Below are 26,657 nucleotides of genomic sequence, written 5' to 3'. Positions count from 1 at the left end.
GAAGCGGCGTCGAGCACGCACGCGGGCGTGTGCAATACACACACACAGACACACACGCACGCGTATAGACACACATCTCACGTGGAATCCAAGAAACAACTTCACTGGCCCCCGCTCACCACCACCACCACCACCGCCACGGCGTTCGTCACCCACGGCACGTTAAGCTCGCGTAAAACTACTTGCGGGAAGGGTGAAGGGGGAGAGTGTACTCACGAGCACGCACGCATACGTACAATAAAAAAAAAGATGGGTGGGTGGGTGGGGGGAAAAAAAACGAAAAGCAAAAACAGACGCAGTGAGAATGTCGACTGCAGCGAAGGTGTTCAGAGGCAGCGGCTGTCGTACATGGAGCAAAAAGGGGAAACAAAGGCAAACAAACACAAAACACATGGACAAACACAAAACACATGGACACACACACACACAAGCTGAGGCGTGTGGTGACGAGAACTGCCAGCCAATAGAAACGCCCAGAGAAAAAAAGAGGGCAATAAAAAAGAAACATCCAACTGAAAGACGACCGTTTCGCCCCCCTCCACGAACCCGTCCCCTTGTTACGTTTCCGTTCTTCAGAAAAGACAAGATAACTCCTGGGGAGCGAATACAGGGCTAAGACATGGGGCAGACGCCCCTGGCGATTCGCACACACCCACACTCACACCCACTGAAAAGGCAGAGGAAAAGCAACCCGCCTCCCCCCCTCCCCCAAAAAAAAAGAAAAAGAAAAGAATCATGCAAAATATATTCCACCTCTTGAAGGCCACCGACGAGGAGCACGGTTCACCCAGGGAAAAAGTATACATGTTTGGATTGACGTTTATATATATATGTGTATATAAGTAATGTATCGTGAATTCAGAAATGAATATCTCACCTTTACATAATGCAAAGGGTTGCTCCTCCACATCCTTTCACCTCTCCAGCACGCAGTAGGAGTACAGGGCGGTTAAGGCGGTGCGGGAGAGCTCATTTTACATACATCTCTCTGTTTGTGTCTTCAGACAGCACGCATTTGCCTTCGTAACGCAGTTCCTCGCCAGGCAAAATGAGGCGTTTCGCCCTCATCGTCACGCAACGCCCCCCCAAGGAATTGAAGGCGTTATTGCCACACAATTCCAAATTCCCCAAGGGCAGCGCTGCCGAAGGAAGGGCCTCGCCATGCGGTGACGGCCTTTGGTCGCTCCCAGCACCCATGCTGTGGGTTGTCGCCCGCGTGTGCAGCTCGTCAGGCTCGTGCGTGAGAGAGTTGATGGAGAGCATCGACGCCGCTGGGGAGTCCCCCCTGCGCAGGTGCAGCGGGTTGCGCTGGCCACCGGGCGCGGCGTCCTTGAAGAACCGGGAGCACGCCTCGTCGCCGAAGGCAGCGAGGTCCGTCACGAGGCTCGTCAGCGGCCCCATCACCGCCACCAACACGGTGTACTGCCGACAGATCGTCCGCCACCCCTCCTGCAGATGCTCAGGGACGCCGTCGTCGATGCCGGCGGAGAGCACGCATCTGGGCACCACGCAATAGCTGGACACGCAGAAGTCCCAAATCTGCTCCATGAAGCGGCGTTTACCGAGAAAGCCCAGGAGCCGCCCAAAGCTCCACACGGCGGGATACTGCCCCGCAGGCAGCGTGACCTTGCTGTGCTCCTCGGACAACCAGACGGCCAGCGTTCCCACGTCCATGAGAAACGGCGGGCGACGCGCGGAGCCCTGACCGCTGCCGCTCGACTCCGTCCTTGGATCCTCCGAGTGGCTCTTCGTCCAGACGCGACCCTCCCCGTCCCCGCAGCTTACGCTTGCGTCCTGCAAGGCAAAACTCGGGAAGCGCTCGGGGCTCATCGACAGGCTAAACGCCACCGCCTCATCGCGTAGGCGGGACTGAACGATGGCGTCAAGCGCACGCAGGAACTCCACGGCATGGTCAAAGCCGCGGCGCATACTCTGCATCGCCGCCGCCGCGGCACTGGGGGCCTCATCCTTCTTGCTTGCGTTGGCCACCTTGGGGGCCTCACCCAGTATCTCCCACACCGTGCTCGGTTGGAGAAGGTTTGTGTCGGCGAAAAACGGCACCCGAAGCTGCTGCAGCACCTCCTCCGCCAGACAAAGCCCGTGACAGTCGTGTTGGTCGGACGGAGACCCCCCGCCACTTGTGAACCCGCGTGAGGCGTAGCGGGCCACAATCGTCCTGACAGCGGTTGCGCGTTCACGGCAGCTGCTCTCCGTCCCAATAAAGCATCCCTTCCCACGCGCGGCGATCTCGTTGCTTGCCGCGGCTTCAGGCATAAAAAGGCGGAGGACGCTCGCCAGAAGACGGCCGAGGACGAGGAGGGCCGCTGTGGTGGCGTTGGGCGCCTTCCCCAGCATCGCGTTGCCCACCGTGGCGTAGTAGTCGCTGAAGGCGGCACGAATGGCTGGGAGGACGGAGCGGCAGGCCTGAACGGTACTCATGTACGTCCTGTCGCGCTCGATCATTGCCTCTGCGCTGGAGGAGGTTGAGCCGTCCTGCCGCAGCGTCGGGCCATGCACCCCGAGCGAGACCCCCACGGCGTCCAAGCGGTGCTTCTGCGTGTGCAGGCGGCGACAGACGTTCACCAGGCCGCGCACGCCCCGGCGCTTCAGCGGCGACGGCGCATAGGGAAGAAGCTCCAAGAGCGGGCCTTGAGGATCCTCGCCGCCAGGCGACAAAACAGCGGCACCGACATCCCGCGTCTCCGTCGCGTCACCCGCAGTGCCCCGAGCATGCGGCGATGGCGGCTCCACCGCATCTTCTTCCCCCTCCTTTTCCTTCTCCGCGGCGGCGGCGGCGGCAGCAGCAGCAGCGTCCGCAGGCAGCATCGCACACTCGATCCAGTGATACTCCAGCGCCGCGCGGTTGCGGCAGATTTCGTTGCAGTAGTGGTCGCCGCACCCTTCCAAGCACGGCAATGGCTTCTTCTCAGTGAACTTCCAGCGAACTCGGTCGGCCATCGCCTGCGACGTCCGCTCGCGGACTCCCGCCAGCAGCACGTTCCTCGACACAAGCGGGTGTCCGCAGTAGGCACAAAAGCGAGAGCGGCACTGCAGCCATGGACTGGCGAGGCCCGCCTCCACCTCGGCGCAGGGCGCCGCTGAAGTCTCTGGCTCACAAGTAGGCAGGCCCCAGAGTAGCACCTGCAGTGAGACGACCTCGGAAAAAACCGTTTCGTTCGGCTCAAATCCACACAAAGCGCGCGCACGCAGGTTGCGCAGGAAGTACTCCATCGGCGGTGACGCGCCTGAGAGAATGTTCCGCAACGACGGCGGGGGAACAAACGAAAAGGGCGCAGGGGCCGTAAATGAGTTACCCAGACCTCGCATGCGCACAAGCGTCGGGCGACGCGTGAGCCGTTGCGTCTTTGAAGGGCCTGCTGACTCCCTAAAAGACCCCACCTCCGCCAAAGAAGCGTGACGCAGGCGTGGAGAAACATCCACAACGCTGTGCTTGCCAAGGTTGCGGTGGTAAAAGGCGCAGACGTAGGCTAACCGAGAAACTCGCGCAAATTGAGGACTGAGGACAAGGCAGCACCTCACAGCCACGGCCGCTGCCACGATGGCCTCCTGTTCCCCACCGAGGGCAATGAAGCCAGACATCAGTCGAGTGTAGGCCTCTATACATGTGCAGTCGTGTGCAAGGGCCGTCACGGCGTCCTCAAGGCACTGCTCATACTGACCGTCTTGAAAGCGCAGAAAGCTCAAGAGGGCATACAAGGAGGCGAGTTCCTTGAGTGCCCTGCCCCTGTGCCACATGACTTGCAGCGTGGGAAGTTCATGACAGCCAACGGAGTGCACCTCCACGATGTCGGTTGGCGGCAGACAAAGACTGCCGCCTCCTTTGCCACCATCACTTCCACCACCGCCGCCGGAGCCGGCCTGGAGGTTTTCCTCATCATTTCGCGTGCTTAACAGCAGTGGATGAAACTCAAGACACGAGGAGTTTCCCCTGTCGCGACGAAACACCATGACAAAGCGTCTCCGCCGCTCTGCCAGGACGATGTCGTCGCTGCGCCGCCCCGCCTCGCTGCCTGGTGGCGGAGGATTGGACCGCAACCCGACGGGGAATGCCCGCTGGGAGTCGTTCACGCCCTTTAAAAATTCCTTCTGCCCGGCAACGAGGCTGCGCCGCGCGTCGATCACCGCCAAAATGTGACGCGCGGCCGACTTAAAATCGCGGTTTGCGACGGCACTGCTGACGCACTCAAGTTTCTCGTGCTGCTCCAGGAGGCTCTGCAGCAGCGAGGTGCAGCCGCTCCGCGTCACGGAGAGGGACACGTGCAGCACGTCAGGGGCGGTTTCGTTGCTGAAGTGCACCGTAGACAGCGTCGTGGTGCAGCTGGACCGCAACTTCTCGCTCTCCTCGTCTGTCGCTTGGGCCTCCTGCACCTTGCGGCGCGGCGTCGGCACCGCGGCGTTGTCATGCGTGAGCACCAGGACGGGGACGATGCCCACGACAAAGCGGATGGGTCTTGAAAGGGAACTGCCGCCGCCGCTGCCACTGCCTCCCCCCGCCTCAGGCTCGTCATGCGGTGAGGAGAAATTCATGCCGCAGGCGCCTGCATCCCCCGCCGCGTCCACGACACGCTCATCCCCGCCCTTTAGCTTTACCCCGTCAACCTCGTCGTCGTCGTGGCTTTGCCCGCTGTTTTTGTCGCCCACGTCTCTTTCCTCGCCCCTTCCCGCCTCGGGGCTCGTACCGGCACGACTGCTCCACACGCCCGGCGGCAGGCAGTGGCAGGGGATGTCAAAGCGCACCAACAAGTGGGTGTCCGTCTCGCGCAACACATTTCCCAGAAGCATGTGCTGCATTGCACAGCGCAGGTAAAGCAAATCCGTCTCCTTGTCCTCCCAGATGAAGGCGTCGTGGTTGCAGTTCTTTGAGGTGAGGACCACCCGGCTCCCCACCGTTGCAGCCAACGGAAGCGCTGGCGCCGGCCCACTGCGGTAAAACGACCAGAGCTGGAGTCGGACAGGGAGGCCGCGTAGCCAGGGAAGGCCAGAGAAACTTCATCGAGCTGCATCCTCGCTTCCTCGGAAGCTTATCACACAATTCTTCTCGTTCCTTTTTTTTTTGGGGAGGCTTCTGTCTGACTCCACACGCAAAACAAGAGCAACAAGAACAAGACGTACGCCCTCCCTGGTTGCTCCTCCAGACGCTTGAGGCCCAGTGTTACCCACCCTTTGCCCCTGACAAGTATACTGAGTTCCAGGGGACACAGGTGCGCCGTATGGACTCACACACAAATAGAAAGACAAAGAGAGAGTGAAAGAGGGAGGGAGAGAGAGAGAAATCGTGCGTGCGTGTAGTAACAGAGGGGGATTTGTTTAGTGCACAGACAGACGAACAGGCAGACAGGCACAGAGAGAGAGAGAGAGAGAGATAATACGTCCCCGCGGGCGCGTCACGACGTCCCCTTAGGCGTGCCTCTGCTCCGTCTTTTCAATGTTGTGAAAGGGGACGCCTCAACTGCGACGCGGCGTTCGGGCAGGTAAAAAACTCGGGAGGCCCCTGAGCTCCATTAGGCCCTCGGAGACCGCGCTCACGATGCCTGCGTCCAGCAATGCCATCGGACACCCGGTGTGAAGCACGGGGGACGCGGGGCGGCACGACGTCGCCTCAGGCGTGCGGAGGGGCGTGAGGGAGGAGCTGGAGGAGGTGAGGGCGGGCTCGCCCCGACGGGGCTCGGGCGCCACCGCCATTGCTTCACTAATCTCAGGCTGCGAAAGACGCTTCCCCCGACCGTTCATCGGCGGCCCTCGCAGCTCCTGTATTGCCAACCGCAGCTCTCGCATCTCGCCGCTGAGCTGCAGGATGGCCTGCCGCAGCCCTGCCATCAGCTGAGCCAGCCCGTCGACCCGGTCGGGGGGCGCAGGCGCGGAGACGGTGGAGCGTGGGAGGGATGATGCATGGGGGGCTGCGGACGACTCCGCCTCCCCGTTTTCGTCCTGACGAGGGCTCTTGGGGGGGACAGCCCCGCGGCACGCCGCCGCCGCAGCACCACACTTCTCGCTGGTGCGAAGCAGTAAGGCCCGCCGTCCCAAAGAAACCTCTTCAACATCGTGGCTGTGGCTCCCAATGCTTAAAGGACTACCATCATCGTCATTGTCGTCCGCAACGCCTCTACAGGCAAACTCGGGAGCGGGACTGCCATTTGCACGGCCTGTCCCCGGTGGGGTTGTGCCTCCTCCGCTTTGACGAGACGTGGCGACACCGCACGGCAGCTCAGTCTCCTCATGGGTAGACCAGGAGAGGGCGCGGTGCACGCCATCCTGCGTTGCCGTTGCCCGCTGCGGCACCGGTAATTCGTTGGGCCGCGGCGCCGAACGTCTGCCGTGACCGCTAAAAGCCCACCACTCCGTTGGGCGTGGCTCCTGCTGACGCGCGGCAGGAGCGGGCGCCGGGAACTGCAGGAGGGGCGCGGGGCTCGCCTCACGGCACATCCTTCTTTTCATCACTTCCGCGCCGCCTCCGCTGGTCGCCCGTTCCCTCCCCCTTTTCTCGTCATTGGTGGGGCAGGACGAGAAGAGAGTAGGAAAGAAAAGAAGAGGGAAAAAGGAGGCGTCAGTCGACGCACGCGAGTAGGCCATTCGCACTCGCGCCGTTCGCAGGGAGACGTCGACCAGAGCCGGCAAGAAGGGAATACAAAAAGTGTATAACAGCGGGGGGACGTAGACCGAGGGAGAACGGCGGGAAAATTTGCGTATTCGCGTTACCGTCACATCACACTGCGCCGGCCGCAGGCTCCGACACCTTCTGCGCCACCCACGCCATCGCCTCCCGCAGAGACGCACCGGTCGCCGCGCTGCACCCCATCAAGGTCCACGTGCGGTCCTGCACCGCCGCCAAACCGAGCGCCTCCATAAGTTCTACCGGACTCGCCGCCCCCGGCACGTCCTGCTTGTTTGCCAGCACCAGCAGCACCGCTTGTCGAAGGCGGGGCTCTTCGTTCAGGAGCCCATGCAGCACCTTCCGCGCCGTGGGGAAGCGCGCGGCGTCAGCGGCGTCCACCACGAATATGACGGCGTCCGTCTGGTCGTAGTAGAGCGACCACGAGTCACGCAGCTGCTCCTGCCCGCCGAGGTCCCAGCAGGTGATTTGAATGGTCTTGTTGTTTGCGCCATGGGTGACGTCCAGCGTCTCCGCGTTGCCGCCCAGCGTCGGCTGGGTCGTGATGGCGTGCCCGAGCTGCAGGTAGTAGAGAATAGACGTCTTGCCGGCATTGTTGAGGCCCAGGATCAGCAGCTTGTAGTGGCGGGACGGGTTGAAGAGGGACCAGAGCCCGCTGAACAAGGAGCCCATGGGTAGATGTATATATTTATATACCTACACGCGCCCTGGTGCGGCCCCGGGCAAAGGCTTCTCCCTGTCCCTGCGACACAAACCACGCAGAAAACAAGACCAAAACCAAAACAAAAGAAGAAGAAGAGGCGGAGATGACGACAACACCACGGCGGGATGCGACAGCGTTCGCATGACCCGTCTTTGTCTTTCCCCCTTTTCTTTCCTTCTTCCTGCACCCACAAGGAGCACACACACGCACAGAGAAAGAGACAGAGAAAGAGAGAGCGCGGCTACGAGGCGGAGAGCCGCAGAAGCCCCCGCAACCAGGCCTAGGAATGGGGGGCCGCCGCTGTTGTGAGCCCCTTTCTTCCCCTTTCCCGCGCCCTGTCGCTCACGAGTCAAGCGTCGGCAGCAGCGCCCGCTTCCACACCCCCTCAAAGCGACGCTCGTCCCCGCCCTCCCACACGCTGACCACCCTTAGTGTGAGCTGCCCCTGCGTGGGGTGCACGGCAACCACCCCACACTCCACCACCGCCCCAATCACCACGTTCGGCAGGCTGTGGAGCACCACATGTGCGAACTGCAGTTCCGGGATGTAAATGTCCGACACATACCGGTATTCGTGGCGTCGCTGTTGCCACCGACCACGCAGCGGCACCGTTCGTTTGGCTCCCTGCAACGTCGCGGGGGTCGACGCACCACCCACCTCGTTCTCCGCTCGGGAGTGGTCCAAGTGCGGGGAATCCATGAAGCGTGTGTATTCCGGCGCACTCTCCACGCCACGTGTGTCGCCGACCAGACAAATGAAGCGATGGTTACGATCTTTTGTGAGAATGTTCTGCTCAATGTGCCTCAGTAGCCAGTAGCGTTGGCTGCTGTCCTGCAAGATTCTAGACTGCTCCTGCTTATTGCTTATCATGGAGCACAGCGTGGCCATGGTGTGTTCAGCGATGGGCTGGTCAATCATCATCGCCAGTGGCGCTCCCTTCCGCGAGGCAGGCGACGCGGCACGGCGCATGTTCTGTGCGGAGGTGCGCCAGAGCCACATCTTTAGCTGGTGGTGCACCAACATGTCTGCGTAGCGCCGCAGCGGGCTCGTGCTGTGGGTGTAGTTATACGTGTTAAGCCCGGCGTGGTGAATGGGTGTGTGAAAGTAGACGGCCCGCGTGACGGCGCTCAGCTGCCGAATGGCATGCTGTATCGCCTCGGCAAAATAGACGTACTGCGGATCCAGCGACGCCACTGCCGTGACGCCCTGCGGCTCCCGATAGAAGCGCGCCGCCTCGTGATCCATGGAAAGCTCCCGGGTGCCGCGGTAGGGGATGGGCAGGTGATTCGCCTGCGCCACGCGGGAGCAGACCTCGTTGGCGGCGATCATCATCTCCGCGACGGCCAGGCGGGCGTCCTTGGTGGCAACCACCTGGTCCTCCACCGACAGCACACGCGTCGCCGCCACCGTGATGCGGGGCTCCGGGAGGTTCGCGTCGATGAAGCGCTCCGGCGAGCGCGCCCGACGCCCCTCAAGCCGCTTTAGTGCCGCCGCGTGGATGCGGTGCAGGGCGCGGACGTCGGCCGCCGCGACCCAAGGCGGGAGTGCCGCCGCCGCCGTTTCTTCCCCCTCCCCCTTGGAGTCGTAGAGAGCCTGCACCGCGTCGTAGGTGAGGCGGCGCAGCTGCTTCAGCCAACCGACGCCGACGCTGTAGTTCTTCAGCTCCCCCGTCGCGTCGTCGATCTGAAAGCGAATGTTGAACGTCCGGCACGGCCGGTCCTCGCGCAGCGTCGCCGCCTCCACAATCGGCTTCGGCAGCATAAAGAAGACTCCCTCCGGCAGGTACGTCGTGGTGGTCAGGAGCCGCGCCGTGAGCTGCTCCAGCGCGCTGTCGAAGGGGCAGTAGACGGTGGCGTCCGAGACGTACACCACGAAGTACTCCTTCCCCGTCGCCGGGTCCGTGTGCACCCCAATCGCGTCGTCCACCTCGGAGGTGGTGGCGGAGTCGATGGCGTACGCTGGCCCCTGCAGATGCTGCCGAAGGCCGTCGAAGGGGTCGCCGCCGTCCTGCTGGAGCTCCTCCGTCAGGTGGCTCTGCATGTGCGCGAGGGCACTGGGCGGATAGTGCAGCTCCCCCGCAAATGCCACGCGGCGCAGGTTGTCGTCGGGCTCCACGTACTGCAGCGCCTGAAGGAGACGCTCCATCCGCCGCGGATCCTCCACGCCACGCGGGGCGCCGTGAATGCAGGCGAGCACCCTATTCAGCTCCTCCAACGCATCCGTCGCGAGAACCCCGTCGCCGGCGGCGTACCGCGCGAGGAGCCGAAGAATGCGAGACTCGCTCACGGCGTCCAAGGGCCGCACCGGAAGCGACCACACCTCCCCGAGCATGCGCTGCAGCCTAAGCAGCTCCTTCTCTAACGCGGCACCCTCGCGCGTCAGCTTGGGGGAAGGAGAGGACGCGGCGGCGGCGGCGGCGGCAGCAGCAGCAGCAGGCGCCCCACCGCCGCCGGCCGGTGTGGGGTTGTAGCGTTGCAGCAGGGAGCCAAGGATGAACTTCCGCGTCCAGGCCACATTTAGGTAGGATCCAGAGAACTGCAGAAGCTTGACGACACGTCGCGGGGCACTCATTCTCTACGCCCCACTCACCTGCACGCGCATGCCCAGAGAAAAAGAGAGATACAAGAAAGAAGGAAAGAAAAGCGATATACAAAATATTATATATATATATATAATATACCTAATATAATATTACCCACTGCAGTATGTGCATGCTCCGCGTTTACTCCACGGTTGCTCTGCTTTTGCCTTTGCAGTTGCTTGCCGGAGATGAACTTCTCGGCGTGATGCGCGGAGGAGGAGAAGAGAAGCGGGGATGGGGGAGTGCTATCTATTTCGCGCCTTCACTATTGCTTGCCTCCTCCTTCCCTCAAACGGCCAATTCCCTTGCGCCGGCAACTAGTGCGTGTGGACATCGGCGTCCTGTTGGTTGACGCCGAGTTGCCGCATGTTGCGGAAGTACGCCGCCTTCTGCCGGAGCATCACCAGCTCGTCGTGCGTGTACTGCTTGCCCTCCTCCCCCTCCAGCAGGCCCAGCGTGGGGTTGTGCGTGAAGGCCGCCTCAAGCTGCTGGAGGCGGCGTATAAAGTCTTCCGCCACCCCCCGCGCCCGCTTGGCTTGTTGTATGTACTCTGGTGACAGGCGGCAGAGGAGGTTGTGCCGCTTCTGCTCGACGTGCGTGATCCAGTCGGCCAGGTGGTAAAAGCGGCGGACCAAGTAGGCGTCGTAGACCGTCTTCACTGTGGGATGCAGGTCGGCGTAGACGCGGTCCAACTCGGCGGCAATCTTCTCCCGCTCCTTCTTCACGTGGGCAATCTTCTCGTGAAAGCGCGGGTGGAGCGGGTCCTCGTGGAGTCGCTGCAGCTCGTCGGCGAGGGGGCCGTAGCACTCGTAGCAGGTCTTCAGGCACGCGTACAGCAGGGCGTGGCTTGAGTTGAGCTGCGCGTTGGGCTGCTCGTTGGTTGGCGGGTACTGCATGTGCCGCCGCAGATACGCCGCGCTGTACCCGTCCCACTGCTCCGTGTTCAGCCACTGCTGCTGGTCGCCCTTGGTGCGGGGCAGCGCGTCGACGCCGTCGGGCTGCACGATGTGCGGGTTGTGCAGGTAGCGGTGAAACTGATCGCTGGCCTGCCGCCGCCGCGCGGTGCGGAGCGGGCCGCACCACAGCCGCGACGCCGCGGCAGCGACGGCGGTGCAGCCGCGCATGCGGGGCCGCAGGCAGTCGACGCGCAGGCCCACCTGCATTTCCTCCCGCCTCTACACACACACACACACGCAAGCCCAAAGGAGCAAAAAAAAAAAAAGGAAAACTTTTTTTTTTAGTTTGTCTTCTTCTTGCCTTTCTGCGCTGGCGGACTGAAGCACAACGCCGCTTTTCCGGTGAAGCCCCCCCCCCCACACGCAAAGAGAGACGGAGAGCGAGGAGATAAAGACAAGAACAAAACAAGGCACGGAGAAGAACACAAAGAAACGGCGGCAGAGGCGCAGAGAGGAAAAAGCAACTTGAACACACACACACAGACACACACACACACACACACACGACAACTCGCGAGGTTCAACGCCGTCCCTTCTCCGTATCTATTACCTTTTTTTTTTTTTTGCCTCGCAGGGCGCCACCGCACGTCAGCCCAGTTTTCTACCGCAGGGCGGATGGAGCACCATCCGCCCTGCATTTCACTTCCGCAAGCGCCGACGAAGTCGCTCACGCGCCAACCCCCACCCACCCACCCACCCACACAGACACATTCGTGCGGCGCGCCGCTCCACTACCGCGCACTAACTACTACTTCCCCCCTTTCCCCCATTCTCCCCGCGTAACGACGCCTTCAGAAGAACCTTGCCTCGTGCACACTGACAAATGCTATCCCTCCCTCCCTCCCTCTCTCTTCCCTCCCCTTTTAATTATTTTCTCTGTTACCTTCGGAGCTGCCTCCCCTGCCGCCGTCACTTGAGGCGGCATTGTATTCCATATGCTCCGTGGTGCGTGGGCGCCGAATTCTTCTTCTTCTTCTGCTTCTTCCCCCGTCTCTACACCCGCTCCGCGGCGTTGTGGCGTGGGGCGTTGGGGCGGCGGAAGAAGACGTCGCGGTGACCCATCTCCTTCGTCTGCTTCGCGTCATGGAAGTGGGAGTAGATGTCGTTGAAGGGGGTGTAGTACTTCATCGACTGCGGGTTCTCCGTCGTGCCGGCGCTCTCCCACATCTGCTGCAGCAAATCGTCCCACACCGCCCGGCCAATGTTCCACGCCGCCTGGTCAGAGCGCGGGCGGCGCCACTCGCCGTACTCGCCCACCATGCGCAGAATCGGCTTGCGGCTGCCAAGCGGCGCGTCCCAGGCGTTGCTGAAGGCAAAGGGACTGTCCCCATCCATCTTGAATCGCTGCGCCCGGAATATACCGTGACCCTGTGAGATCGTCATGCTCTCGACGACGTTCTGATGCACCCGCATCCTCGCCTCGCGGGTGTGGCGGCGTATCCAGTGCGGCAGGAAGAATCCCTTGAACTGAATCCCACGCGCAATGGCGTCCATGTTCGCAATCTGCATCGGCTTCCCGCTGGTGCTGCCGTACGTGACGCACACCCCATTATCGCCTAACAGGTTCACAAGACTAGAGGCGTAGTTGCCGCAGGTGTGGTTCAGCAGCAGCTTCGGCGGTGGCACATCCGAAAGCAGGCGGCGCATGTAGTTGGTGCGAACGTAGTTGTACGGCACCACCGCAAAGGCCCCACGCATCTTAAAAAAGGCCACCAGGTGGGCGTGCTCGGTGCGCCCAAGCTGCATGGTCTGAAACAGCTTCGCCCCCCGCGCCCGCAGGTAGCCCTGGCAAATCTGCGCCACAGACGAGGAGGCGCCCGTCTGCAGCACCACATCGTTCGGCTGCAGGCTGACGAAGCTGTTTGTCAGGTGGTACGCGGTGTGGAAGAGCGAGAGGGAGGCGAGGTACTCGATGTCGACGTCGGCGCGGTTTGGCACGACGTCGAGGTTGTCGGCCTCCGTCACGATGTGCGTCGCCCACGTGCCGACGCTCGGGTTGTTCACCCAGACAAGGTCCCCCTCCTGCAGCTTGAGGGTGGCGCTGGCGCCGACCTCCTCCACCACGCCGACGCCCTCCACGCCGGCCACCTGCGGGAACCCCAGCGGCTTGATGGCCCCGTAGTTCCCAGAGATCATGTTGCGGTCGTGCCGGTGCACGGGGGCCGCCAGCATCTTCACTACCACCTGCGAGCCACTGCGGTTGAAGGGGACGCGAAAGCGCTCGTACTGCAGCACCTTTTCTGGCTTGCCGGGCTTGTGGTAGCGCCACCCCGCCGCGGCCACGGTGCGCACCGTTGGAAGGCCGTAAAGGGAAGTTGAGCGCCACATCCTCCTTCCTTTTTCTTCGCTTGCTGCTCGCTCGCCTGGTTCTTTGCCTCTTTCTATTTGTGTGCGGGCCCACGGTCAAACCCTCACCTCCGTCCTTCTTCGCCTCCTGCTGCTGTCGCTGCGCGTGTGTGAAGTGTCGTGGACGCGTTCTCCCGCCCACGCCCCTCCTACTGCTACTGCTGCGGGGAGCTGTCCCCTCGATCCCGGTGCGCTGAAGAACCAAACCAAGACACAGAGACGACCGAAAAGAAAAAGAAAACAAAAAGAAAACAAACAAGACGTATGAAATGGAAATAATAGGAATACTAACAACAATAATGAGTAGCAGGAAGGCACCAGGCCCTCCTAAACTAAACTGCATCGGTGTGTGCGTGTGCGTTGAAGGGCACCATGGAAGCAGTTGATATATATATATATATATCTACTACTTGTTGTGCCCTCTTTAGACCTTCTGCAGATATATTACATGGGGGTGTATTTCTCTCCTTTTCCCTGATTCTTCTCTTTTCTTTTTTTGTGTGTACCTCCCTCACCCCCCACTGCAGCGCAAACAGACGTCGTGCAGTGAAGCGTGCGTGTTCAGGCGCGGGGCGAGGGGTGAAGAGCAGGGGAGCAATGGGGGGGGGGGGAAAGAGAACACTGGCAAAGGGAAGTGCCCGACACGCCCCTGCCCCGTGGTGGGGGGAGGGGGCTGCGCTGCCACTAAAGGAAAGGCGGTAGCACGACGGGGGGCCTCTGCTGCACGACACCCCGCGGCGTGCGCTGCGGCGGGGCTGGCGGCTGCTTCGCGGCGGAGCGGTTCGTTTTCGGGGGGGCACCATTGACGCCGGCGTGGCCCGCGTCGGTACTGAGCCGTGGAAGCAGCAACTCACTCCTGCTTTTCTGCCCACTCGGCACCTCCGCCAGGGCGGCGTGGGGGCCGCCGTCGTTGTTGCCCCGGCTCCACATGTTCTCCTGGAAGTTCACCAAGGCCGTGGTGACGGCCGCAATCCCCTTGGCGTCAAGGGTGCCGAAGTTGGCGCCACCCACCGCGCTGGAGGCGTTGGTCCCACCGGCCGTCGCCCCCGCAGTATTCATCGAACCGAGCGGCATAGATGCCTTGGTCCGCAGCTGGCCCTCGCTCTGCGTTGCCTCCTCCTGCTCCTGCGGCTGCTGGGAATTGAACTTGTTCGCGTCCTCCGCGGTACTATCCCACGCCGCCTCACCACTGCCCGCCGCGGCGCCGCAGGGGCTGCCGGCAACCGACATCATCGTCGAGCCCAACATGCGCCCCAGCGGCACGTCTTCAAGGTTCGCGATCGCCACTGCGGAGCTTTCCTTCTCATCCGACTCCATGAGTCTGTCCCACCGCTCCTCAAAGCTGCGGCGGCGCAGCTGCTGCGCCTGCTGGTCGCGCGCAATCTCGTCCGCCAGCTTCTCCGTCAGCTGCTTATTCTGCCGCTGCAGCCCCGTGAGCGTCTTGCTCAGCTCCTCTAGTTGGCTCTGCATCAGTGACCGCTGCTGCTGTAGCCTCTCAATGTCGCTCTCCAGCGGCTGAGGGTCGATAATGCCGCCGATCGGCGCCTCCTTCTTCTTCTTGTCGGCCTCAAGGAACTGCGCCTCCCGGGCGCTCTCCTCGCTGAGGGTGAGGAGGGCCTTGGGGAACTCGAGGCCGCAGATGTGCTCCAGCAGCGCAATCTCAGAGTGGTAGGTCTCAAAGCGGTACGCCACGCGGATGTCGGAGAGGTGCGTGCGTGAGGCGTCGTTGCTCCGGCTGCTGGAGAGGAAGAAGAGATCCCCGAGGCGCTCCCGCTTGAAGGCGGTGTCGAAGCCAGAGAGCAGCACACTATTGCGGGCAATCTCGCACATGTCATTCGGCCCCAGCTTCCACACCTTGGAGGCGATGGAGTACTCCTCCAGCAGCGGCTCCTGCGTGTGGTGAAACATGAGCGGGCTGTCGGTGCTCAGCGAGACCATGAGCCCTCGGCGGAAGAAGTGCGGGAAGGGGTTGTCGAGGTAGCCGCGGACCTTGGTGTTGTTGCTCAGCGGGCTCACCGTCACGCCGATGCGTGCCAGGTAGAAGAGGTACTGCAGCGGGGCGTCGTCGGCGAGGGTGACGCCGTAGTTGATGGCGTTGGCGAGGAGGAAGCCGCCGATGAGGTGGTCCACCGGCCCCGTCTCCCCGCAACTTGGGCGGAAGGTGAAGGTGGAGAACTTGCGCCGTCGCCGGAACTCGTTGAGGGAGTAAATGTTTGCCCACATATGATACATGTAGTAGTTAAACGGCGGCTCCTCCTCCGAGGTCCACTCGTGCGGCGGCTTTGTGGCGATGTTCAGCGGGGCGTCTGGGCGGCGCTCATCCTCCACGCAGTCGAAGCCGGAGATGTGGTTGATGAAGTGGAAGAGGCGTGGGTCCTTGCTGGGGTGCAGCGAGACGGCCCAGAGCGGTTTGAAGATGTTCTCCAGGTACTCGGCGAAGCTGCCCACCTTGCCGCGCTTGCGCAGGTAGCTGTAGATGCGGGGGACCTGCACCATCCACTGATTGTGGACCGAGGCCATGCCGTGGGTGTCAAACCAGTCCGAGAGCAGCTCCCATTCCTTGCCGTTGGCGCCGTAAATCGGTAACCGGTTCTCCGTGAATGTAAAACGGTCGTGCTTGAAGTTCTCGAACGTCAGCTTTGTCAGCTCGGCAAAGTAGCGCCCCTTCATTTGGTTGTCGGTCTTGAGTAGCAGCGTGAGCAGCTCGTCGCGCCCCTCGGGGGTGTACTGCGCCCCCGCCACCCCCAGCGTGGTGTCCACCTGCACGTTGAGGTCGTCCACGGTGAGTGTGTCGGGGGAGATTTGCAGCTCCTGCAGCAGCTGCCGCAGCGTCTGCGGCTCCCGCCCCTCCTGGTGCGAGACAATGTCGTCCGCGTTGTTGTTTGCCTTTGACACAATGAAGTTGAGCAGGTGCCGCGCCGTCATGCAGCTCTCCACGCGGATGTTGTTGTCTACCTTGGTCGCCTGGTAAAAGTCGCGGTTCTGCGAGGCCTTCTTGGCGGTGGTGCCCGCCTCCAGGCTGCGGTTCACCGCGAGATGCAGCATGAACTTGTGCTCTAGCAGGTCCAGCCGCCGCGTCGCGAAGTTGCGCACGTGGATGTTCTCCATCACAATCCGCAGCTCCTGCACGTGGGCGCGGAAGTCGTCGTAGTGAAACATCTCCTTCGGCAGCCGCGGGATCTGATGCACCTCGTGCGGCACCAGCACCCCCTCGACTGTCTTGAACATCCACTCATTCTCGTCAAAGGCGTCGTCGCGGCGGAAGGCGTTCTCAATCTCGTGCGGGTTCAGCATGTCCTTCCCGTCAATCACCTCGCCGAGGCGACTGAGGCCGACGTACTGCGCCCGCAGCTCCAGGGCGCGGTGCAGGAGCTGCGTCGCCGTCGTGTAGGAGGGGTCGCGCTCCGGCGGCCCGACGAAGACCACCCGCGGGTACTCGATGCGCGGGTCCAGCACGACAAACGGCACCTGGCTCGCCGGCAGAATGGCGGGGGTCGTCACCGAACTCGCCCCCGAGTAGTCACCGGTGGAGGCGGCGGCGGCGGCGGCAGCAGCGGCGGCGGCGGCGAGCAGCATCGTGGAGGTCGCACTGGTGGCGTCGTCTCCGCGCGAGTGCCGCCGCGCCGCCTCCACGATGATGTGCAGCTCAGTTTGCCACATGTCCTGCCGCAGCTCCAGTCGGGCGGTGGGGACTTTGCTGAACTCAAAGACGTTTCCCTTCGGCCCATCCGTCAGGAAGGCCTCGCCGAGCCACATCACCTTCGTGGCGAGCGGAAAGGAGGAGACCATGACGGAGTTCAGCGCAATCTCGCATATGTCGATGCCGGAGAGCTGATACAGGCGGCTCGCCGTGCCGTACTCCTCAACAATGGGCTCCCGCGAGAAGTGAAAGAGCAGCGGCCGATCCGTGCCAAGCGAGACGTTTAGTCCACGGCGGAAAAAGACGTGAAACGGGTTCTGCATGTACGGAAGCCCCAGTCCGTTGTTGCTGAGCGGCGACATCACCACGCCGATGCGGTGGATGCCGTAGAGGTACTGCAGCACGGGGTGGTGGTCGAGGATGACGCCGTTCGCCACACTGTCGCAGAGAAGGTAGGAGTAAACGAGGACGTCCATCTGGCTGCTGCGCCCACCGGCGATGGCGCGCAGCTGCAGCGTGCAGAGCCCCTTGCGCCGCCGAAACGCGTTGAGGGAGCAGAGATTCACCCAGATGTTGTAGGCAAAGTAGAGGTCGCAGACGTTCTCCGACCAGGAGACCTCCGCCGGCCGCCGCGGCTTCCGCTGGAACTCGCTTTCGCGCTCCTCTTCATCCGAGACAATCACAAAGCCGCCGATGCGGGAGAGAAAGGAAGCCACCTGCGTGTTTTTCGGGTCCTCCGGGGCCAACGTCGCCATGAAGAGCGGCAGGAAGAGGTTCTCGAGGTGCTGCTGGTAGTGCTCCAGCGGCTCCGCCGGCGTCTCCCTCCGCATCTGCCGCCGCGGCAGGGCGATGAGCCACTGGTTGTTTGGGTGCTCATCGAGCCCGTGATCGTGGATCCAGTTCGCCGCCTTCTCCCACTCGTCCGGGGAGAGGCCGCAGATTTCAATGATGCTCTCCGTCGCCTGAATGCTTCGCTGCCGGGCGCCGTTGAGGGCGAGGATGGGGCGCACCGCGTCCGCGAAGTAGCGTCCCTTGTTGTGGGTGTCCGGGGTGAGGAAGAGGCGGAGCAGCTCCGCGCTGTTGCGGCCGGCGCGGTTTAGCTCGGGGTCCAGCACATCGTAGCGGTAGAGGCGCTTTTCGTTGGGCGGGGTGAGGCCGAGGCTGTCGACGCTCAGCTGGGCGGGGTCCGCCAAGTCCAGCTGCTCGCAGACGGCGCGCAGCGTCTGCGGCTCCTTCGCGTCCCTGGCGAGTTGCACCACCTCGTCCCCCTCCAGCTCCATCGTCTCCTGCATGTACTCCACCAGCCACTGCGGGTTCATGATCGAGGCGAGGTAGACGCCGTTGTCGACCTTCGTGCTGCTGGAGAAGACGCCCCCGTCGCGGCGGTAGCGGTCGGGGTTCTCCAGCTCGCTGTTGCAGAGCTTGTAGAGGTTGTACTTCTCCTCCAGCACGTGCAGGCGCTGGGAGCAGGCGCGGCGGCAGATGGGGTGCTGCATGGTGGTGTAGAGCGCCGTGACGTCGTCGTAAAACTGCTCCCACGACACGATGCGGGTGCGCTGGTCGCTGAACTGGAGGTAGCCCGACTCGAAGGAGAGGGCCACCGGCGGCACGAGCCGTTCCATCCCCTCCTGCTGCCCCTTGTCGACCGCCTTGTACTTCTCCCGCATCCGCACCGCGTTGAGGAGGTGCTGGCTGGCCTCCTGCATCTCAATCCCGCCCGCGTCGCTGGCGAGCTGCACTACGTACACGTTCTGCTTCGCCGCCCCGAAGCGCAGCTGGTTCTGGACGGAGCCCCTGTGCCGCAGCGAGCGCCTGCGGTGCGGAACGACGGGGATCCCGCCCGCCCCGACACCGAACGGGGGGACCATCTGCAGCAGCCCGCCGCCGACGCCGTCGCGCGGCACACTCGACGCCTGGCGGTTGCCGCCCCGCAGCGTAATGCCGTTGACGTCGTAGAGCGCGAACTGCGTCATGAAGTTGTTGCCGGACTCAATCGTCGGGCTCCGCAGGGATTCGCGGCGCTGCACCTCCTCGTCCCGCAGCGACGCCTCCGGGTCGTTTCCCGCGCCCGCCTGCCGCCGCTCCATCTTCCGCGGCGCCCTCGCTAATTTTCCCTCGTTCGCTCTATTCGCTCTGTTGCGCTCGGGAGGGAGACAAAAGAGAGAGGCGGAGGAGAAGCGCCGAGGACAAATGCACGAAGGACCGATAAGAAGCGCAAAAGGCAGGAGGAGTAGAAGGGACCTCGAAAGAGGCATCTCCGCAGAAATACAGCCACAGCCGCAGCCGCAGCAGGGGCGTCAAGCATCACCCGTTTGATCACCACCGCCCACCGCCGTTACGCACCAACCAACCGACTCAGCGCATCATCGTTGCGGGCCGCAAAGCGAAGGGGAGGAGGGAAGGAGGAAGAAGCCCTGCGCAAGCACGCAGGACGCCGAGGGGCGAGGGACAACCCCTCCCCTCCACACAGACGCAAACACACAAACATCAGTAGCAGCCGGCGATGGGTTAAATGTCTGTGACGCCCACCTCGGCAATGCCGGCGTCCATGTAGCGCAGCGGCTTCTTTGCGTGCGGCGGCACGGACTTGGCGCCGCCGCAGGAGTAGTCAATATCGATTGGGCACTCCCACACCGAACGTCCGGTGAGGAGCACCTCACGGTCCACGTAGTCGACGACGTTGCTGTAGTTGTACCGCACAATCTCATCCAGGTGCTTCCGCGTGTACTCGCTGTACTCGTACTTCCACTCGGGGACGTGCGGCCACTTCATCAGCGTCTCCTCCCGCGCCTTCTCGCGTCGCAGCGCCTCGAGGAAGACGGGGTCCACCTTGGCGTATGGCTGCGGCTCCCGCTTGTGCTCCACCACCGCCATCACCTCCGCCCCGTCGATGCTCGTGATGCCGAGCGACTGCGCATACTCGAGGCCGTCGCGTCGGTCGTATGTGATGTACGCCTCCCACGGCCCCTCAATCTCGTCCGGGTGCGTCGGCCGCGGCACCTCCTCCGCGCGCGTGTAGCGTGGCGGCTGCAGCGTGATGTTCGGGAAGTACCCAAGCTGGATGACGGTGCGCGCGAGGTACGAGCGGCGCTCCTCCTTCAGCCGCGCCAGCGGGTTCTTCGGCGGCGGCGGACGCTGCTTGCTCGCCGGCACGGGTAGGCGCGCCGCCACCACCGCCCCGTCGTCAGCCGCATCCACCTCCCTGCCGCTGCTCGAATCATTCCCACCACCGTCCGCGTCTTTTGCGGCGTTGCGGGCGGACGCCTCGGCGACGGCGTCGTTGGCAAACACGCCCGGGGCCAGTTCCACGCTGGCGTAGTCGTACGCGCTGGGCGCGGCCGACCACTGGTGGTACGCCCGTACGTCACTCTTCTCCGCCATGTACTGCGTCCACAGCTGCTCCGCCTCCTCCTTGCGCCGCAGCACCTCATCGGGCAGCCGCAGCTCCACCCGGGCGATCCCCTTGTGGGGCTCGAAGACGTCGTAGCGCCCGAAGAGTTCCCGCAGCCGGTCCGCCTCGACGCGGCGGCTGAGTGTCACCTTGACGACGACGGTGGGGTCGTGGGCGCCCGGCGGGGGCGGGGGCCCGGGCGGGTAGCGGTAGATGCCGCGCTCCAGCCGCTCCTGGAAGATCGCGACGGCCTCCGCCGTCGCCGCCGCGTCACGCTCCTTCACGACGCGCTTGATGTTTTGCATCGACTCCTGCACCATCTTGAGCCGCGAGGGGGCCGGCATCGCGCCGAGCTCCTCCTGGTGGCGCAGGTAGTGCTCCCGCGTGGAGTGCAGCATGTTGCGCTCCTTCAGCAGCAGAAACCAAATCTGCTGCAGGTCCGCGAGGCTCTTCCCGCGAAGGCTCTCGAGCGGCCAGGCCCCGCCCGGCACCGGAGGGCGCTTGTTGTTGAGAAAATTGTTGTCGACGAATTCGTAGAACGCCGCCACGTTCCTCGCGAGGCGGCAGCGGCGCATCCTCACGAGGCAACCAAAATAACAATAAAGAAAAAAGAGGAAACCCAGCGAAACCGGCAAATCTCTGGCTTGACGCTTGATGCCTTGAGGAGGCGGTGTGAGGCGTGCCCCGCTGCCGCGCTCCGCTACCCTGCTGCTACACCTAGCGAAAGAGAGAGAGAGAGAGAGAGAGAGAGAGAGAGGGTCGCGCTGCGGCTGTCGAGCACAGCGGCGGCAGGCGGCAGGCGCGGTCCCACTGCCACGGGGAAGAAGCAACACGCACACAAACAGAGGAAAGCAGGCGGAAACAACTACACGCAATAAAATTATGGCTGCCCGACGCACACACACACACACACACACACACCGAGAGAGAGAGATATATATATATCGTTTTGTGTGGATATAATGTGTGGCTGTGTATAGGCCCAACTTGGCGCAGCGGGGGACACACCCTTGCAGGAGGAGGCGAAGAAGAATCGGAGGCCCGCAAGAAGCAGAGGTGGCACCCGCCACCCCCTCCTCCTCCTTTCGTTCGTTTCCATAATGCATATTTCGTAGATTTTTTTCTTCTTTTCTTTTCTTCTTATGAGGGAGCTTCCTTCCTCCTTTCTGCCTGGGCCTCTTACGTGAACATCTTCTTGCACATGCTGCGCTCCTTCTCCAGCGCCTCACGCCGGGCACTCAAAATTTGGCCGCGCAGCTCGGGCACGAGGCAGTCAGGCTGCACGCCCTCCTCCCTGAAGAGGCGCTCCAGGACGTCCAGGTCGTTCTCCGCCGCAGCAAAATTCTTGAGGGCGCAGTTGCAGGAGGCGCGCCGCAGCAGCGCCTTCTTGTCGCCCGCGTGCCCGGGAACAGCGAGCACGGCCGTGGCGCACGCCACCGCCTCCACGTAGCGGCCAAGACGCGAGTTCACCAACGTCAGGTTGTTCTGCAGGGCGGCGTACAACTCTGCGACCTTGGTGAGTCGGCCCGCGTCGAGCGGGCAGCGCCTGGCCCTCGCCTGGCGGTTGACTAACATGTCCTGCAGGCTCCCCTCCGCCTCCTCCGTCGTCGCGGGGAGGTACTCTGCGAGGTGCATGCAGCCGCACCGGTAGCAGAACGCCGCCTCACGCAGCCTCTTGTTGGCGTCCGGCGTCCCCTCCTCTCCCTCCAGCCCAGCCAGAAGTTCGTTGCCCTTTTGCTTGGCGGCCTGAGCCTCCCGCAGACGCCGGTCGTAGGCGGCCTCCTGCTGTGGAGTGAGCCCCGCCCCCGTGGAACACATCTCTCCTCCCTCCCCGCTTCTCACCCTCGCTCTCTACGCCCTTTGCTCGGACGATGCGAAGGATCCTTCAGAGTTTCCGTCTTCCGCCAACTATTTCGGTCGCGCAAGAATGGGTCCAAGTGGAAAAGGAGCAAAGTCAACCGTGCGTGCGCCGACAGTACGGCGACAGCCTCAGATTTCACGCCTGCCTGTGAGAGCGAGAGCGAGAGCACGTGTGGGTATCCCCCTTTAAAAGTAACCACAAATCCTGACCGGGGGGGTAGTTGGGCCACCGCCTTCCGCACGTTCCGCCTCTTTTTTTTTTTATTCTTCAGTTTTGTTTTTGTGTTTGCTTGTGTGCGTTTATGTAATGTGCGGCCCACGCACACGGAGGAACCAATCAAACAAAAGTAATAACGAAGGAAACAGCTGCGCTGGCGCCTACATGGAGCCCCCCCCGCCTCCTCGCTTCTCCTCCCGCTCCTGCAGCCAACGCAGCGCGCGCCGCATGTCGTCCGGCAGCGGGCACTCTACGACCGTCTTCTCCGAGTTCGCATCCCAGGCATGTGCCGCGTCGACGAGCGCCTGCCGTGCAGCAGCTGCTGGAGGCGGCAGGAGCGTAATTCGGGACGCGTGCAGCGCGAGGCGATGCAGCCCCATCTGCTCCCCCAGCGCCTTCGCCCGCGCGTGATAGCGAGCATCGCCAAGCAGCGGATGGCAAAGCTGGGCAAAGTGCTGCCGAATCTGATGCCGGCGTCCGCTGCGCAGCCGCACCTCCACGTCATACACCCCACTGGCGGGGTAGTAGCGCAGCACACGGTACACCGTTGTCGCCGGACGCCGGTCCATGGACGCCGGCGGCAGTCCTCGCCCTCGCTGGCCATCCTGGGCCGCGAGCTGCAGGGCGTAGTCGGCGCCGTTGGCGAAGACGTCTCCTGTGATGACGCCGCTGGGGTTGAGGTACCAAAACTCCTCGCGTCCCAGCCGCGACGCCGGCGGGGGGCAGTGCAGCACAAGGGCCCGGTATGTCTTCTCCACGCGCCGGTCCACGACGCTTGCGCGCCGCGTCGCCACCAGCGACGGCTCCGTCTCGGTGACCAGCACCAGCCCGCTCGTGCCGACGTCGATGCGGTTGACAAGGCCGTGCTGGAAGAGCACGGGGACGTCGCCGCCCCTCCACGGCACGCACCGGGCGAGAAAATTGACGAGGTGCGGGTATGCCGCGTGCAGCGTCGTGCTCATCCCGGCCGGCTTCTGCACCGCCACCACGCCAAACGGCAGGTGGCGCGCGACAATGCCGGGCTGGGCGTCGGGCGCCGCCGCCACCTCCGCGCTCTGCTTCTGCCGTTGCTCCGCGAAGTACCCCGCTGCCGCGAGGAGGTCGACGGTCATGAGGCGCAGTCGCAGCTCCGGCACGCGGCACGAGACCGTCGGGCAGTGCGCGCCGCGGTAGGGCCCCCGCTGCGGTCGCGCGACGCGAAAAAACGTCTCTGTGGTCGTCGTGGGGTACTTCGTTGTGCGGCGAATCGAGCGGCCCACCAGCAGCGCCTCCGCCCCGCTCCACCCCGCCGCCGCCGCCCAATCCAGGGGGGTTGCGGCGATGTAGCGCTCGTGGTAGACGCCCTTGAAGTACGGCGCCGCACCATGGGCCCGCTCGGCAGGCACCGCGAAGTACACAACGCCAAGCGTCCGCAGCGCGTCTGTGGCGGCGGCGACGGTCTGTTCCTCTTCGCCAGCTGCGGAGTCGCACGGGAGGTGGGGGCGAAGGAGGAGGAGGAGCACCGCCGTGAGCAGCGCGGCCGCCGCCTCAGGGGCGAGAACCGGCGGCCCGTACATGTTCGTCTCCCGCACGAGGAGGTCCAGCAGCCCCGCCAGTGTCTCCACCTTACTGCAGCTCTCAATCCATGTGGAGACGTGATAGTTGCGCAGACTGGCGGCCTTACACACGACGAACTCCTTCAGTGCGTCAGGGTCGCGCCGCAGCTGCCCCAGTGTGCGGGCGGCAGACTGCGAAAGGGCGGAGCCTGTCACCGCCCCGTCCTCCGCGTCCACTGCCTCCTCCAGCGACCCCCACCACAGGCGACGACAAGCAACCTCGACTGGAATCCGTCGCCGCTTCCGTACGTCGTAGAAGTGTCGGAGCGACGGTGGACGCAAAAGCGCGCGCACCGCCACACGCATCACAGCCGGCGGCGCCAAAAGATTGCCCAGCTGAATGAGCAGGCCTGAGGTATATTCCTGAAACGCCGCGTAGTACGGGACAGGGGAGAAGAGTGTGTAAAGCGTCTGCATGCGGACCCGATGCAGCACATCCTCTACGCCGCCCAGCTGCTGCCCTTCTGCAGCGGCGGCAATGGTGCTGAGCAGGAGCCACGCGGCAAGCTCCTTCGCGGGGGCGCGCCAGACGTACGGCAGCATGGCCGCACCGGCGCCCTCAAACCGCACGATTGAGTGTGGCACATGCCGTGGAAGCTGAGAGTGGATCCACATCTTGCGGCGCAGCTCTACCAGCGCGGCAGCGGGGGGGTTGTCGGTGCCTCCTTTACCTTGGACCTTCCCACGCGCCTTGGGGAGGCCACGACGCGCGTGGAGCCCTGCGGTGGGCGGCCGACGCAGCAGCTCCGCCTCGGCCGGCGTCTCGGCTGCGGTGAGCAGCGCATGCGGGGCGCGTCCGAGACGTGCCGCGGTGCTGTGCACCCACAACTTCCCCTTCACGACGAGGGGACGCGGTCGGTTGAAGAACGTCGCCAGAACGTCGGACACGGCGGTGTCCCCGCTGGTGCAGCGACGCCCCTCCTGCGCCTCGCCGGGGGCGCCAGCCACGTCCCCGCGCACCGCGGCATCTGCATCTGCATCCCCGTCCTCCTCCCCCGCCTGCTCCTTCTGCCGTTCAGCCGCGGCCTCACGACGCCGCAGCGCGGCGGCGGCGACGCGCTCAACGTGGCGCAGGACGTCTTCCCAGCGCCCTTGCAGAAGCAGCTCCGCGAACGCGGCGTCAGCCCCGGCGTCTGCCTCGCTGGCCGTCGCCAACGTCACCTTTCGCCCTTCCACCTGAATGCGGTCCTGCACCGTGCGATCCAGCCCGCAGAGCTCGGCAAGCTTCGGGTCGCGCTGTTCCGCCTCACGCGCCGCCACCCACCACCGCTGCAGCCGCGTCACGACGGCGTGCTCGGCCGCACCGCCCAGCACCAGTGGGGCCTGGACGTCGTCGGTGGGCGTGAGCCCCGGCAACCGCTCGCCAAAGTGCTGCGCGTACTGCTGTAGAACCGCCGCGATGTCGACCGAAGAAATGTGGCGCGGCTGCTGCGGCTCGGACGGCCGGCGATGGCTGCGGAATTGCATCGCCCAGGAAAGCACCGCGAGGCTTCGCTCCCACGACGCGTCGGGGCTGGACGATTGAAGCAACGGCAGCGCCATCACACGGGACGCCTGACTCGCGTCCACGGAACTTTCTTGCGGCTCCCCCCGTGCACGGGCGCACGTCTCGCACAACGCTGCCCACTCCCCTTCCCGCTGCATGGCCAGCTTATGGTGCACCAGTAAGTCGACGTACGCCCGTGCACCACGGCGCCGCACGGAGGCCTCCAGGCGCTCCGCTCCCGCAGGGCTGCTGTGGCTGGAGGGAGTCACCCGCAAGGGCGCGAGCAGGAGTATCTTCGCCACCTTCGATTGCCGCGCGACAAACTCGGCTCTGTTGCAGCGGAAGCTGGCGTAGAAGACCCACTGCTGGAGCGCGGCATGCAGCCTTGCCTGCTGCCTCTCAGCGAATGTCAGCGTGTCCTCCTCCTCCGCCTCGTGGCCGTCAGGCGGCACCGCTTCAACGCCGGCGAGATGCTGCAGCGTTAGCGGAGCAGCAGCACCTGCGGCCTCCGCCTCTCCCGGGCGAGGCCGACGACGCCAGTAAGGTTGGGCCGGGCCCAACGCGGCCGCCGCCCAGCGCCTCGCCGCGCGCTCCTGAAACGCCGCTGCGTGATGCAGGGCCTCGTCTAGCATGCAGCGCTGACCGTGCAGTGCGGGTGTGCCGGGCTGTCGCCGCAGCACGCTCCGCAGCCCGCGTCCCACCGCCCGCACGTAGCTGCGGGGCACGGCAACGCGGCCGCCGAGCGCCATGCTTGTAGAGTGTTGATGCGAGGCGCCTTCCGCTCTCCCCCGCGCGTGCGTCTCTGCGCAGGGGCGGCGCGAGGGAATACACCCACAGAGAAGGCAAGGGAGAAGTAGGAGAGAGAAGGAGAGAGCGGGGGAGGTGGCGGTTGCCCCCCGCTCGACAGAATCAAAGGTTGACTCTTCCCTCCGCCTGCTCGCCACCGCACACCACCCAATTGCCGCTGCAGCATTCCCCGCCCCCTTCCTCTGCCTTTTGCCCGCTTCTTTTCCTTCGTTTCCCTCCCCCCGTTTCGGACCGGCGTGGCAGACGCACACACGGAAGCCGCGGGGGCGGCAGTCTGGGCCGAAGCCGAGTCATCGAAGCACGGCAACGACACGAGCAGCAATAATAATAAAAAAGGGCGGTGGGGGTGGAACTACACGCGGCTGAAACAAGCACAGAATTTCTTTTTTTCGTCCTTTTACTTTTTTTCTCTTTTCGTTTTTTTTCCCCCCACGCAATAAAAAG

The 26,657-nt window shown here is 63.7% G+C and overlaps 10 protein-coding genes across 10 annotated transcripts, besides 17 other annotated features; all 10 read right to left on the bottom strand.

Annotated features, from left to right (window-relative positions):
• Positions 1-36: 36 nt before the first annotated feature.
• Positions 37-75: a microsatellite.
• A 41-nt stretch (positions 76-116) lies between these two features.
• Positions 117-140: a microsatellite.
• A 233-nt stretch (positions 141-373) lies between these two features.
• Positions 374-429: a microsatellite.
• A 540-nt stretch (positions 430-969) lies between these two features.
• Tco025E_04420 (uncharacterized protein) lies at positions 970-4,812 on the bottom strand (the record flags this gene model as incomplete). The annotated part of the gene is made up of 1 exon (XM_029371330.1): positions 970-4,812. One exon carries the CDS (start codon positions 4,810-4,812, stop codon positions 970-972), a length of 3,843 nt encoding a protein of 1,280 aa, XP_029228547.1.
• Positions 4,813-5,466: 654 nt separating this feature from the next.
• Tco025E_04419 (uncharacterized protein) lies at positions 5,467-6,444 on the bottom strand (the record flags this gene model as incomplete). The annotated part of the gene is made up of 1 exon (XM_029371329.1): positions 5,467-6,444. The coding sequence occupies one exon, from the start codon at positions 6,442-6,444 to the stop codon at positions 5,467-5,469; it is 978 nt and encodes a 325-aa protein (XP_029228546.1).
• A 280-nt stretch (positions 6,445-6,724) lies between these two features.
• On the bottom strand, positions 6,725-7,303 carry Tco025E_04418 (ADP-ribosylation factor; the record flags this gene model as incomplete). Its single annotated transcript, XM_029371328.1, has 1 exon — positions 6,725-7,303. The coding sequence occupies one exon, from the start codon at positions 7,301-7,303 to the stop codon at positions 6,725-6,727; it is 579 nt and encodes a 192-aa protein (XP_029228545.1).
• Positions 7,304-7,393: 90 nt separating this feature from the next.
• Positions 7,394-7,422: a microsatellite.
• A 122-nt stretch (positions 7,423-7,544) lies between these two features.
• Positions 7,545-7,570: a microsatellite.
• Positions 7,571-7,676: 106 nt separating this feature from the next.
• On the bottom strand, positions 7,677-9,905 carry Tco025E_04417 (putative mitochondrial exoribonuclease DSS-1; the record flags this gene model as incomplete). The annotated part of the gene is made up of 1 exon (XM_029371327.1): positions 7,677-9,905. One exon carries the CDS (start codon positions 9,903-9,905, stop codon positions 7,677-7,679), a length of 2,229 nt encoding a protein of 742 aa, XP_029228544.1.
• A 34-nt stretch (positions 9,906-9,939) lies between these two features.
• Positions 9,940-9,975: a microsatellite.
• Positions 9,976-9,979: 4 nt separating this feature from the next.
• Positions 9,980-10,026: a microsatellite.
• A 206-nt stretch (positions 10,027-10,232) lies between these two features.
• On the bottom strand, positions 10,233-11,078 carry Tco025E_04416 (uncharacterized protein; the record flags this gene model as incomplete). The annotated part of the gene is made up of 1 exon (XM_029371326.1): positions 10,233-11,078. The coding sequence occupies one exon, from the start codon at positions 11,076-11,078 to the stop codon at positions 10,233-10,235; it is 846 nt and encodes a 281-aa protein (XP_029228543.1).
• Positions 11,079-11,092: 14 nt separating this feature from the next.
• Positions 11,093-11,111: a microsatellite.
• Positions 11,112-11,340: 229 nt separating this feature from the next.
• Positions 11,341-11,376: a microsatellite.
• A 169-nt stretch (positions 11,377-11,545) lies between these two features.
• Positions 11,546-11,575: a microsatellite.
• A 125-nt stretch (positions 11,576-11,700) lies between these two features.
• Positions 11,701-11,731: a microsatellite.
• Positions 11,732-11,832: 101 nt separating this feature from the next.
• Positions 11,833-11,856: a microsatellite.
• An 8-nt stretch (positions 11,857-11,864) lies between these two features.
• Tco025E_04415 (oxidoreductase) lies at positions 11,865-13,199 on the bottom strand (the record flags this gene model as incomplete). Its single annotated transcript, XM_029371325.1, has 1 exon — positions 11,865-13,199. The coding sequence occupies one exon, from the start codon at positions 13,197-13,199 to the stop codon at positions 11,865-11,867; it is 1,335 nt and encodes a 444-aa protein (XP_029228542.1).
• A 221-nt stretch (positions 13,200-13,420) lies between these two features.
• Positions 13,421-13,476: a microsatellite.
• A 126-nt stretch (positions 13,477-13,602) lies between these two features.
• Positions 13,603-13,623: a microsatellite.
• Positions 13,624-13,901: 278 nt separating this feature from the next.
• Positions 13,902-18,944, bottom strand: Tco025E_04414 (putative AMP deaminase; the record flags this gene model as incomplete). The annotated part of the gene is made up of 1 exon (XM_029371324.1): positions 13,902-18,944. One exon carries the CDS (start codon positions 18,942-18,944, stop codon positions 13,902-13,904), a length of 5,043 nt encoding a protein of 1,680 aa, XP_029228541.1.
• A 421-nt stretch (positions 18,945-19,365) lies between these two features.
• Positions 19,366-20,823, bottom strand: Tco025E_04413 (uncharacterized protein; the record flags this gene model as incomplete). Its single annotated transcript, XM_029371323.1, has 1 exon — positions 19,366-20,823. The coding sequence occupies one exon, from the start codon at positions 20,821-20,823 to the stop codon at positions 19,366-19,368; it is 1,458 nt and encodes a 485-aa protein (XP_029228540.1).
• Positions 20,824-20,973: 150 nt separating this feature from the next.
• Positions 20,974-21,005: a microsatellite.
• Positions 21,006-21,144: 139 nt separating this feature from the next.
• Positions 21,145-21,169: a microsatellite.
• A 258-nt stretch (positions 21,170-21,427) lies between these two features.
• Tco025E_04412 (uncharacterized protein) lies at positions 21,428-22,066 on the bottom strand (the record flags this gene model as incomplete). The annotated part of the gene is made up of 1 exon (XM_029371322.1): positions 21,428-22,066. One exon carries the CDS (start codon positions 22,064-22,066, stop codon positions 21,428-21,430), a length of 639 nt encoding a protein of 212 aa, XP_029228539.1.
• A 294-nt stretch (positions 22,067-22,360) lies between these two features.
• Positions 22,361-22,404: a sequence feature (A-rich).
• Positions 22,405-22,486: 82 nt separating this feature from the next.
• Positions 22,487-26,155, bottom strand: Tco025E_04411 (putative RNA pseudouridylate synthase; the record flags this gene model as incomplete). Its single annotated transcript, XM_029371321.1, has 1 exon — positions 22,487-26,155. The coding sequence occupies one exon, from the start codon at positions 26,153-26,155 to the stop codon at positions 22,487-22,489; it is 3,669 nt and encodes a 1,222-aa protein (XP_029228538.1).
• Between the last annotated feature and the right edge of the window lie 502 nt (positions 26,156-26,657).

The sequence above is a fragment of the Trypanosoma conorhini genome, assembly GCF_003719485.1.
Source record: "Trypanosoma conorhini strain 025E chromosome Unknown Tco_14.4_contig_00224, whole genome shotgun sequence".
NCBI classification, from domain to species: domain Eukaryota; phylum Euglenozoa; class Kinetoplastea; order Trypanosomatida; family Trypanosomatidae; genus Trypanosoma; species Trypanosoma conorhini.
This window is presented reverse-complemented; position numbering and strand designations above follow the sequence as displayed.